We start from the raw sequence: 12,377 nt of genomic DNA, 5'->3' as shown, positions 1-12,377 counted from the left end.
TATTCTTATCAGTGACGGAGCAGGAATAGGCTAGGAGTATGTTCGCTGTAAGATTTCATATGAAGCGCCGTGTTATTAATTCATTGAAATTTTACAGGTTTTTATCCACACAAAACAGTGCACCCCATGGAGCATTGGGTCCTATTGACAGTACTTATGGCATACCTTTACACCAGTGGTCCCCAACCACCGGGCCGCGGCCCGACCGGTTGGTACCGGGCCGCACAAGAAATGTAAAAAAAATTTAAAAAATGTTTTTATTTTTATTAAATCAACATAAAAAACACAATATATAGATTATATATCAATATGCAGTAGATCAATACAGTCTGCAGGGATACAGTCCGTAAGCACACATGATTGTATTTCTTTATGAAAAAAAAAAAAAAAAAAATAGCCCCCCGCCCCCGGTCCGTGGGACAAATTTTCAAGCGTTGACCGGTCCGCAGCTACAAAAAGTTTGGGGACCACTGCTTTACACCACTGATGTGTGTGTGTGTGCTTTTAACATATGCTGTCTCTATTTCTCGTTAGCTTGTCAAGTAAGCAGGAATAAAAGCTGAGGGAGCACAGTGATTTAGTAATTAATATTTTACTCAGTCTGCCACTTTGCTTGGAGACTGCGAGGTTGAGGAGGCTGTGGTGCGAGAGAAGTGAGCTGAGACAGCTCAGATGACGGGCGACAGTTGACTAATGAGAGTTGACTATAAAATAGATTGATTCCATGCACAGCCCACTCGCTGGAGATGGACAGACAGCGCGGGGAAATCATGTGATTGAATCAGCAGATCGGATGAATTCAGTCTGCTGCGAAAAGACAGAAATTGTGGTTTTGACACATCCTGCTGATCTCGCCATCTATCTGCCTGTGTCAAAGTGTTGTGACAGGCCACTTGTCAATGTTGTGGGAGTAGCGCTCTTAAAGTACTCATTATCCTGTAAGGCTTCTTTGCAGGGGGCAAACAAAGGCTGCGGTGAAATTGCAACATTTGCGTCCTCTCGTACTTTGTGGTGAATGCAAAAGCGTGCAGTGAATAAGTGCCGCATGTTTCCACAGCCTTTTATTTGAACTCAATAATTATGGCACTTGTTACTAAAACATCAATTCTGATAAATACCAGGTGTACATGCTGGTCATCTAGTTGTTGGGTCTAGTGCAGAAAGCACAGCTCAGAGTCAACATGAGGATAGATTCTATATGTCAGGAATATTCAACTAAATAGTTTTGGGGGCCACATTTCCAGGAAGCTAAGGACCGGGGGGGGCAGACTTCTCTCTTTACTATTAGTCTTATTTTGTATATTCAGGATACCCAGCGTCCTCTATGGTAAACATTTGATTTTTAAGCTATTTATTCTGTCAGTGTTACAGGAGCGCTCTGCTGTTTTTAGGGACCTTCTTCAAGAATGTGAGCATCTCACAAGTTTTTGAACTGAATTCATGGGCGACCAGTTGAATAGCCCACATGATGAAAAAAAGAGGACCTAAAATGGAACCTTGAGAAACACTACTAGTATAACTAAATACGTTGCACAAATGACTACTGATTGCATCTGAAGAAAGCTGAAGCTGAAACTGAAGCTACAGCAACACCTTAGTTACATATATCACATTGTGAAAAAAATGTTACAGCCAAAAAGGAGAGGATTTAAAGGAGTGTCTTGAGGAACGCCTCAGTTATATTCTCAGTGTTCTATGTTTGCTAGCAAAGTTAAAATGTCAATGCAAGGATCGGCCAATGTGTTTACAGTGGTCCAAGTTCCTCTATACAACAGGAGCACTCTCGTGTTTTTAGGAATTTGCTGCAAAAAATGTTGTCTCCCAAGTATTGAACTGAACTCATGGGCCAGTTCAATGGTGTCATTGCCAGGACGGGTGGCCTTCAGGCCACCAGTGGAATCCCTGTGCTATGTGTTATTGCAAAGATGTTATTTATGTCCTAATGCTAACCTATGAAATGTCCGCTGTAGCTCCTTGTAAGCATTTCACTTCACCTGTGAATGGTGCAAGTGTCGCCGTCACCTCCACATCTTTAGAAGGTTCCAGTTTTGGACAGCATTGTTGTATACAATGTTAAGCTTTCTGTCCCTCCTTTTCTAATGTTTTTTTTTTTTACTGATTTCCTCAGCTAACAGGTTCTTGCTGACCTCCTTCGGCGCTCTTTACATCTCAGATGTTCAAAAGGAGGATGCCCTCTCCACATACCGGTGCATTACCAGGCATAAATACAGCGGGGAGACGCGCCAAAGCAATGGAGCCAGGCTCTCTGTAATGGGTAAGATTTTCTCTTTGTCTTTGTGGAATCTATTCAAGGGAATTTATTGGATTCGTAATCAGTGCTGCATACTTTTGAGGTGAAGAAGGCCTAAAAGGGTATCTCATTCTTTAATTAGGATTAAGGGTCCCACATAAGGCTATTTTTCAAGAAGTGTGTCTCAGGTGTCCTACAATAGTACAGTAGTACCTCAACTTACGAGTTGAATTGGTTTTATGATGTAGCTCATAACTCAAAACATTTGCTTGCCCCTTCCAAAACACAACAACTTTAATATGTGCAGTGACATGCCTTTTAGAAAAACCAAAAAACTTGTATATATTGTCTAAAAACAATACAATAGATTGAATGTACTACAAACAACTACAGTAGTTTTATGTAGTAATAATGTACATGTTATTGTACCACATCGTTGGGGTTGTTGGCCCGATCCCAGGATGCAGAGAAGGTAGGCAATGAGCAGACAAAAGGTCCCTTCTATTAGGTACCAGGCAATATTCTAAAAAACAGGGAGCACAGAAGAGGCTGAAGCGGCTATCGACAGATGGAAAAACTGAAAGCTTACATTTAAGCAGCTACCAAATGAACATTAAAGAGTAAACCAGTGTCGAAAGGCAGGCAACACTGGTTCATAAACCCTTCTAATTAGTCCTCCCGGCAGGTGAGTCTCCTAATCACCGCATTGTGGTACTCAATCAGTGCTCACAGCAAATTGTGTCAAGAAGGAAGGGAGGAGCCATGAAAGAGAAACAAACTAAACACAGGAAAACAAATATACAAAGTCTGACCTGTCATGACAGTGCAGCATTTACCTTGGAGGGAGGATTTCTACAGTATCTCCTTTGAGCTGCTTCTCTGTCAAACACACCCCCAGTAGCATCTCCATATTTTTATGCATAAATGTCCGCCAATTTACATTTCTACCCTCACCTGTAGTCAGGAACTTTGGTTAGTGACCTAGGGACACAATAAGGAGCTTGTCATCCGGGCCGACTTCAGAGTAGAGTCGCTGCTCCTTCGCATCGATAGTAGCCATTTTAGGTGACTCTAGGATCTAGTCCTCTTGAACGCCTTCCAATGAGTTGTTCCTTGCATGCCCAGCCTGAAAAAGGCCCTGGAGTAGACCCAGGACACGCTGGAGGGATTATGTCTCGCAGCTGACCTGGGAACACCTTAATGTTGCTCCAGTAGAACTGGAATATGTTGACAGAGACCGGAAAGTCTGGGCTTACTTACTTAGGCTGCTACCCCCATGACCTGGATAAGCAGATGAAAATGCATGGATGGAAATGTTTGCCGTTTGGAAATAACTTCTAAATCCTTAGTTGGTGTTATGTACTCCTCCTCCTTCTGTATGGTGCAGACTAGCACTGCTACACTCAAATTGCTTTGCCAAGTTGAATACATAGTCAATCCGACTATTTATTTTTTTAATTTTATGAATATTAACAATTTTGTTTTTGCTCGCATTTTTCATGAGTTGGACTCAAAGATCTAAAACTTTTACTATCAACACAAAATACCTATTCCTCTCAAATATTGTTCACAAATCTGTCTAAATCTGTGTTAGTGAGCACTTCTTCTTTGCCAAGATAATCCATCCCACCTCATAGTTGTGTCCTATCAAGATGCTGATTAAACAGCATGATTATTGCACATGTGTTCCTTAGGCTGCCCACAATAAAAGGCCACCATTTGACTCACACAGTGCAACACATCTCCTTCGCATAAAGTTGATCAGGTTGTTGATTGTGGCCTGAGGAATGTTAGTCCACTCCTTCAATAGCTGTGCGAAGTTGTTGGATATTGGCAGAAACTGGAACACGCTGTCGTACACACTGATCCACAGCATCCCAAACATTCTCAATGGGTGACATGTCCGGTGAGTAGGCTGGCCATGCAAGAACTGGGATGTTTTCAGTTTCCTGGAATTGTGTACAGATTATTGCAACATGGGGCCATGCATTGTCATGCTGCAACATCAGGTCATGGTCTCGGGTGAAAAAATGTAAAAGTTTTACATCTTTGAGATCAACTCATGAAAAATGGGAGCTAAAACAAGTGTTGCATATATGTATTTTTGTTCAATATAGCAATAAGCTATTGCTAGCAAGTAAGACCGGATGGTTTATTCTGACAATCTCTATGCCAACTAGCGATAGTGTTTAGGCCAAAATGTAGCCTTAATAGTGAAATGTAGCTGTGCTAAAAAGTAAGGCTGACTGGGAACCAGCCATTTTATGTGTCTGTGGCTTTAATGCAAATGAGCTGTGTTTGTCCACCCACATTTTACACACACCATTTAACTTGGCAGTGCTAATATTGCTTATTTGCTAAAGAAAAATTAAAACGATCAAACTAACAGCTTTCACACCTGTTGCTGACTGACTGATAATGGAAGCTCTGGAGGCTTTACTTTAAGATGAGTAGTGAAGCCATTTTTGTGACACAGCTGTCTTTAATTGGTGGGCTTATACACCGAGTTGGCTCCTTTTGCTTTAGGTGGTCAGCGATACCCCCCTTTAAAAGTAGACCAAGCATGTGAGGAAAATAATAGATTTTACTTTTCACCCTTGGTTCACATAAACAGGGTCTGTACGGACACATATTACTACCATATTTTTCAGACTAAAAGGCGCAATTAAAATCCTAAAATGTTCTCAAAAATGGACAGTGTGCCTTATAAACCAATGCGTCTAATGTACGTAATAATTCTGGTTGTGCTTACCGACCTCAAAGCAATTTTATTTGGTACATTGAGTAATGATAAGTGTGACCAGTAGATGGCAGTCACACATAAGCAATATGTGTGGACTGCAGGTTGACGCCTGTTCAATAAATTACGCTAGCATGTACCCGTCAGCATGCAACACCAAAACTTTGATGTTTCATTGAGAATATAGAAGATTACACACGGCGCTCTAAAATCTGTCAACATGTTTTAGTACGTCTTTGGTAAGCTACGAAGCCATACCGCTTGATGTATTGTCGAGCATTACTGCAACCATAGTCAGACGTACTGTGCTTCAACTTAAGGGTATTATCATAGTGTGTATACCCATAATGGCACCCATTAAGAGACATATTATCTGCTGTTTTGTTTCACAATATTATGCAAAACCAACTTTTTTTACCTACTGGTAACTGCTGATGTGCAAAAGTCCCAAATTTTTGCGCGTCCACCATTGTAGTCCGTGTTGAGTCAATAAGATCCTTCTTTTTCTCTATACTCTTGTTGTGGGACATTCATTCTTCGCTGGTGCCATTTCTAAACAATTTTAACTTATATCTGTCAGTAGACTTGCTATGGAAGCGCTAAAAACTCTGCACGTAAATAAGAACGCCCACAAAGCGGCGCAACGTGAAGAGACGGTCAGAAAGCGGCTTGAAGGCGGTCTGTAAAACATAGTCTATGCAACATTTTGACCAAAGAACCACCATTCCATGGTATGTAGACCAAAAGGACATGTTCTAAATGTATAAAGAATATATATATTACCACTTAAATGTGCATTAAAGTCCTTTTGTATGAAAATAGACCTGAATTGACCCGCTTATTAGCAGTGCGCCTTATTATCTGGTGCGCCATATGGTCCAAAAAATACAGTCTTTCAACTTACGGTGGTCGATCACTAAACAGTTTCAGTTGAGCTTATCTCATTAATCGAACCTGATTATTTCATTGATTATCATTGATTATCTTTTACTGCACCTATTGTATACACTATCATACATAATGGTAATACATTGTGTTTATAACAACTGTTGTTTTAGTCGTAATTTTTATTTGATATCATGAACTTGTCTCCTCTCCCAGACCCCAATGAGTCCTCACCCACCATCCTGGACAGTTTCCAAGGAGGGGAGGTGTATGCAGGCCAGAGTATCGAGCTCCCCTGCATAGCGGGAGGTTACCCCAGCCCTACTGTGCGCTGGCTAAAAGATGGCCGCCCACTGCCCTCAGACGCCCGCTGGACACGGCGTTTGACAGGCCTGACCATCAGTGACCTGCGACAGGAAGACAGCGGCAACTATGCATGTGAAGTCACCAACAGCTTCGGCTCAAAGGAAGTGTCTGGACAGCTTCACATAATAGGTGTGTGAACACTATCCACACACACACACACACACACACTGGGAGACTACGACGGTGTCTCTTCTGGCTGGCAGACAACACATTCACATTCTCCTCTACTATTGGTTTCACACACACACACACACGAGTGTGTCAGTAACAAACGTGTGAGTGTAGCTGTACATGATGCCCCAACATGTCAGCTCTCAAAATGGGCGACAGGGCTGTAATTCACTGAGACTGAAGCCATAACACAGCTGCCTGCACCACTCAGCATCACTGAGGAGGAGGCTGAAGAAGATGAAGGTAGACCAGAGACCAAGGGTCAAAGACAGGGTGACCAGACATCCCACCAAGACTGGACTAGAATGTCATTATGAACAAAGTAACACAATAATACAAGTTGGGAAGGACGATACAGTAAAAATGAAAGTGTATAAGTATACAAGTAAATAAAGATGAGATGGGAAGAGACTAGCAAAGAGGTCAGTGTTGCCAGTGGGCACATCATGGTAGCCCACTCGGTGACTTTGACAGGATGGGGCGGTGCTTGGAAGGCACAGTGATGCCCCCCAGCACACACCACCAGCTGCCATATTGCTCACTGACATTTGTACACAATCATACACACCCATGCACACACACACGCACAAGTGGACATAGATGTGAAGAGATATTTCCAGCTGCTTTTTTAAATGAGTGTGTCCAACTGATTGAGTCACCACCGCTGATTGTTCTCTCACTTCCTTTTTTGCCTCCACTATGGATTTAGATACACACTGTGTGTTACTCCACGGTCAAATGGCAATTAGAGTGTCACGTTAAAGTGCAGAATCATTCTAGGATTTTTTTTTAATGACACACTAAAAACAACATAAAGAAAGCAAGTCAAGCATTCCCATGGATGATTTTAGTCTATCCAATAATGGCAACTTTCAACTTCCAAAGGAAATAACATTTTAATCCCACATATTCTATGTCTCTAAGGATCCTTTACTTTTTTGTAGGAATGGATCAAACTAAATGACGCCTCAGTGAGTGTATGGCACTCTTACGAGCTGTACTGTCACTGCACTGATACTGTGTTGCTGTTTCATAACGGTCATCCACCATCTACTAACTACATTTGACCTGCAAAAGTTGCACAAAAAGGAATATAAAATATGCAACTCCAGCCAATGAGGCAAATATCATACAGGAAAGAAGAATATTTACCTTATTTGGTGCTATTACAACAAAGTTATGTTACACTTCTGATTTTTTTTTTATGTTCTGTTTAGATCAATGATGGTGACAAAAAAAAACTGTCAAACGCGGCACGCCACTCTTCCGACTTCATTTAGTATGAGCTGTCACCTGTGAGCCAGAAAAAGCGTTTTCTGATAAACACAGTTTCACGCATCGCAGCCGAGTGATACAGCAGTTGTGTCGGTCACTTGTTTTTTTATCTTAAAGTGACACACATCAAGACATCAAAGAACACAGTATTACTCTCTTTTTTTAATATAAAAAAAATACGATAATGATGTTTCAGTATCGTTTGAGAATTAGAGTTACGTGAATAATGTGATGTACACTTCACTGGGGATGTGTTATTTTATTCACACTTGCTCATTTGCTTGTCCTCCATTTGAGAAAAGTTGCATCCTTGAGTGTTAATGAGGGAACTATAACTAAAATCTCCAATTTGACACCTTTTGTAAATAAAAAATCATGAAACCACTCTTTTTCTGTATTTCTAAATAGACTACCGTAAGTGTACATTTGCTTGTAAGATGAACATTCCTTTAGTGAAACATTAAATTAAAGAGGTTCAGCATTATTCTATTTTGCAGCGTTGCAAAACCTTTTCCACAAAAACACTATATTCATATAATAAATTACAATGAGAAGGGTTTTTTCAATTTGCATATGTGCATGTATATATTCTCCCGTCCTAATTGCAGACTATTGAATGGAATTACTTAGAAATGCTACTGTATACAATACTGTGTTAATATCACTCTGTTGAATTATCTGTGATTTATGTCTCTAATTTTTCTTTGTGATACATTCTTCTTTCAGATCCACTTCGAGTGACTTTGTCCCCCAAGAACCTGAAAACTGGCATCAGCAGCACCCTCTTCTTCACCTGCACTGTGGAAGGTTCACCTGAGTACACCATCAGCTGGTACCGAAACACAGAACCCATCTTCCCCGACCAGCACATCTCCATCCAGGGGCAACACAATGACACGCTGCAGATCACTGCAGCGCAGAAGTTCCATTCTGGGGCCTACCAATGTTTTGCTTCTCGCAAGGGTCACACAGCTCAGGACTTTTCCATCATTCTGCTCGAGGGTATGTAGAAAAGAGACAATAACAAGGACAAAATACATGACAAATCATACATTTGTCTTTCTCTCAGATGGTACACCTCGTATCATGACGTCCTTCAGCGAGCGGGTGGTGAACCCCGGCGAGCCTTTCTCCCTCGTGTGCGAGGCCAAAGGAGCCCCGCCTCCCTCCATCACCTGGACGCTAGACGACGAGCCTGTAGTGAGAGACTCCACCTACAAGACCAGCCAGTACACCCAGTCGGACGGCCTGACCGTGTCCCACGTCAACGTCAGCAACCCGCTCATCCGCGATGGAGGAGTCTACCGTTGCGTCGCACGCAACTCGGCCGGCAGCGCCGAGTACCAAGCGCGCATAAACGTAAGAGGTGCCTGTCTGCTTTTCAATATAAATGCACTCTACACCTGACTCTACACAAATACAATAGACATATATCAATTTACAATATACATGAACTTAAATCTACAATCTACAGTATGTAAATATAGACATCAGGCGAGTGCAAAATTCTAATTTGAATTGAGAATGTCTCCCAATTTCAATTTCAACTGAGGTTGCAAACATGAAGTCAAATTGCAATTCCAGTTTGTATTGAAGGAAGTAGAATTGAAATTCCATGAAATTCCAGTTGAGAATGTTGGTGTATTCCAGAATCAAAATTTACAGTATATTCCACACATAACTACTTTACATATTTAGTCCCTCAAGGATTTCGCAATGTCGCAATCGCGCCTAGCCTCGCAACTATGTCTAAAGCCCGCAACTTCCTCGCTTATTTTTCTCCAATCAAATTTGTCTCTGAGCAGTGTTCAAACGTGCACTTCAACTGCCTAATCACAACTTATGTTTGTTTCCTGGGTTGACAAAGCAAGAACAGCAACATATAACAATATATCCATTATTTATTGCTCATACATCCTAATTGTGCTCCTCCTGCTTTGCTCAGACCTACTTCCTGTCCTTGTCTTTTGCACTGCCACTAAGTCTTCTGGGTAGTGTAGTATATACATTTATTTCCTAGTTTACATGTATTTATTTAATCTTTATTTAACCAGTGTAAAACAATTAAAAACAGATTTTCCTTTGCAATGCTGACCAAGCAAAGAGGCAACATTTACATGAGAGATATTGAAATGTAATGATAATCTTTCAATACCTCTCTTTTACCAACAAAAATCAGCGCTAGCGCTATAGATTGCTCTCAACAGTTCACAAATTATCTTAATGTGCAGGGATAAATGTGTTGAAACATAAATGAATGTTTAAGATGGACAAACACTTTCCAAGCATAAAACATACACTTAAAATGTCTGCAACTTCTCGAGGACAGAGCAGACAGTGGAAAACAAGGAAGTTGTTTCTTTCTATAATTGTAATTCATTGTTACTATTATTATTTGTGATTACCGTAATTTCCGGGCTATGGAGCACACTGGTATTTACACCACATCCACCAAATTTTAGTAGAAGTATTGTAAATATATTTACATATATTAGCCGCACCGGACCATAAGCTGCAGATTGAGTATTGACCGGTACGAAATATTTAGTAAATGTTTATTTACATACCTTAATTGTTTCCAAACGTTGTCTGTTACACGGCAGTAAAACAGCTGATCAAACAAAACATAAGTCATTGTTATGGACCCATCTAGCTCACTAATCTGCCTAGCAGACTCAAAACTCCACGGTTATGTTTTGGTGAATGCCCGTAACTGAAACAATACAAAAAGAATGCCATTTTAAGTTAATAATACTAACACAGACACTTGTAAACGTGTTAGCATGCTCGCTAATGCTAACGACGCTAGCTTGGTTACATTATGATAGCGCGTACAAATATGCATGAAAACACTACAGACGTCACACATGGGACGGTTTTGTAAGTATTAATTGTTTTAGTTATATTGTAAAACTTACTTACGTTGCTTGGAGTGATGAATGAAGAATTATTTCGAGCAGAAACTTTATGGACAAATGTACTTCTGGCACGAGACAGGAAGTACATTGTCAACCCGCAGCACCTGCATTGAGCAAATTTGTCTAAAAGATGGCGCCCTAGAACGAACAGTAACACACCTTTTCAGTGTCTCTGTCGGCGTAATATGAAAACTAAGTGTTAAATACAAAACATTATTACCGCACCGTTTGATAAGCTGCAGGGTTTAAAGCGTTAGAAAAAAGTAGCGGTTAATAGCCCGGAAAATACGGTAATTTATACAGTGCAGTAAATTGGACAATGAGCTCTGTGTATGTGCTTTTACTGCCATCTATTGTCCACAATACTTTTAATTGTGTGTATGTGGTATAACATGAATAAAACATCAATACAGTATTTGTTTTCCATTTGTTGAAGTCCTCTGCTTTTTGTAGTTAAGATCATAAAGAAGACTTAAAACATTTATAACAAATTCATAAAATCACAAGTTGACTTAATGTTAGTGAAAATATGTTTTTTTTTGCTGCAACATACTAAAAAAGCTGCCGCAAATTCAGGCATTTTAGGCTGCGACAACCACAAAAATATAAAAAAATTCAGAAGGGACTGCATATTTCACATGGATAATAGTACTGTGAACATCATGTACACATAACATTTTAATTACAACAAATCCACAAGTAGGAATACAAGCATCTTATTTTAAACCTATAATTAAATATAATGTATTGTGGAAAATACTACATTTCCCAGAATTCGTTACTATATCCAAGTATTCAAAATGGAGGGAATTTGTGTTTAATTTTATTCGAATTTGCTGTATGTCACGGTAAAGTGGATGCTTAGAAGGAACTTAGGTTCAAAAGAGTTATAAATTGGTATAAATCGTCCTCTTCCTGGTTCAAACCATCAAAGATATGCCCTAACTATGCTGACGCACGGAGAAAAATAGTATTTGGACGGATTTATGGTCTTGTGCACCTATTTATTAGCAGCAATACGGTATCTTTTGTTTACCAATACCGCTCCTGTGGGTATGAGACAGCCCTGATTGACAACCAAGTTGGTGATTTTGCACAAGCCTTGTCCTCATATACAAACTTTGATCTACAGAATAGTGTACAGTATCTGTAGGGCTAAAATAAGAAATAAATACAAATATCCTCAGTCATATTTTAGCAAAGGGAGCATAACTAACCTCCCTCTCTACCTCTCAACTTGCCCCAATCACTCTGTCCATCGACCTGTATCGCTTCACCTTCTGTTTCCATGGCTGCTCCCTCGCTCTGCCATGACCTCCCTCACCTCATCGGCCCGTCTCTCCAACCACTGTGTCTGTCCCGCCACCCCCTCCCGCTCGTCCCCGTGTCTCCAGGTCCACCCCGAATCAGACCCATGCGCGACATGACCGCAGTGGCGGGCAGGAACACGTACATAACGTGCCGCGTCATTGGGTACCCATACTACTCTATCAAGTGGCTGAAGGACGGCATGCAGCTGCCCGATAATCACCGTCAAGTGTTGTTCGACAATGGCACCCTAAGACTGACGGACGTGCAGAAGGGTGCCGATGAGGGGACCTACTTGTGTAGTGTTCTGATCCAGCCCCAGGTGTCAATCAACCAGACCGTTCATGTCACTGTCAAAGGTAAGTGGAATGAATCGATTCAAGAGTGTCTACATACAGATACAATTATTACTGTAGTTTTCTACAATTCAGTGTGTTGGGTAGCATTAGTAATAGACTGCAAT

General features: G+C 40.8%; 2 protein-coding genes across 5 annotated transcripts in view; one reads left to right on the top strand and one right to left on the bottom strand.

Moving 5' to 3' along the window:
- The window catches only part of LOC133649501 (uncharacterized), a 33,381-nt gene extending 31,351 nt beyond the window's left edge, over positions 1–2,030 (bottom strand). The window contains exon 1 of the mRNA XM_062046089.1: positions 2,023–2,030. Within this exon, the coding sequence (XP_061902073.1) occupies positions 2,023–2,030 (8 nt within the window). The remainder of the gene's footprint in view (positions 1–2,022) is intronic.
- The window catches only part of LOC133649627 (cell adhesion molecule DSCAML1-like), a 91,471-nt gene extending 79,302 nt beyond the window's left edge, over positions 1–12,169 (top strand). Inside the window, exons 4-8 of one of the 4 annotated variants that reach the window (XM_062046252.1) lie at positions 2,129–2,275; positions 6,093–6,371; positions 8,415–8,690; positions 8,758–9,047; positions 12,001–12,169. In XM_062046252.1, the coding sequence (XP_061902236.1) occupies positions 2,129–2,275; positions 6,093–6,371; positions 8,415–8,690; positions 8,758–9,047; positions 12,001–12,033 (1,025 nt within the window). In that variant the 3' untranslated portion in view covers positions 12,034–12,169. Of the gene's footprint in view, positions 1–2,128; positions 2,276–6,092; positions 6,372–8,414; positions 8,691–8,757; positions 11,383–12,000 lie in introns of those variants that run through there. The other 3 variants (XM_062046249.1, XM_062046250.1, XM_062046251.1) reach the window with 3 other exon arrangements.
- Positions 12,170–12,377: the final 208 nt, after the last annotated feature.

This window comes from Entelurus aequoreus, linkage group LG05 (assembly GCF_033978785.1).
Source record: "Entelurus aequoreus isolate RoL-2023_Sb linkage group LG05, RoL_Eaeq_v1.1, whole genome shotgun sequence".
NCBI lineage: Eukaryota > Metazoa > Chordata > Actinopteri > Syngnathiformes > Syngnathidae > Entelurus > Entelurus aequoreus.
Note: the sequence above shows the minus strand (reverse complement) of the source record. Positions and strands in the feature narration are given on the sequence as shown.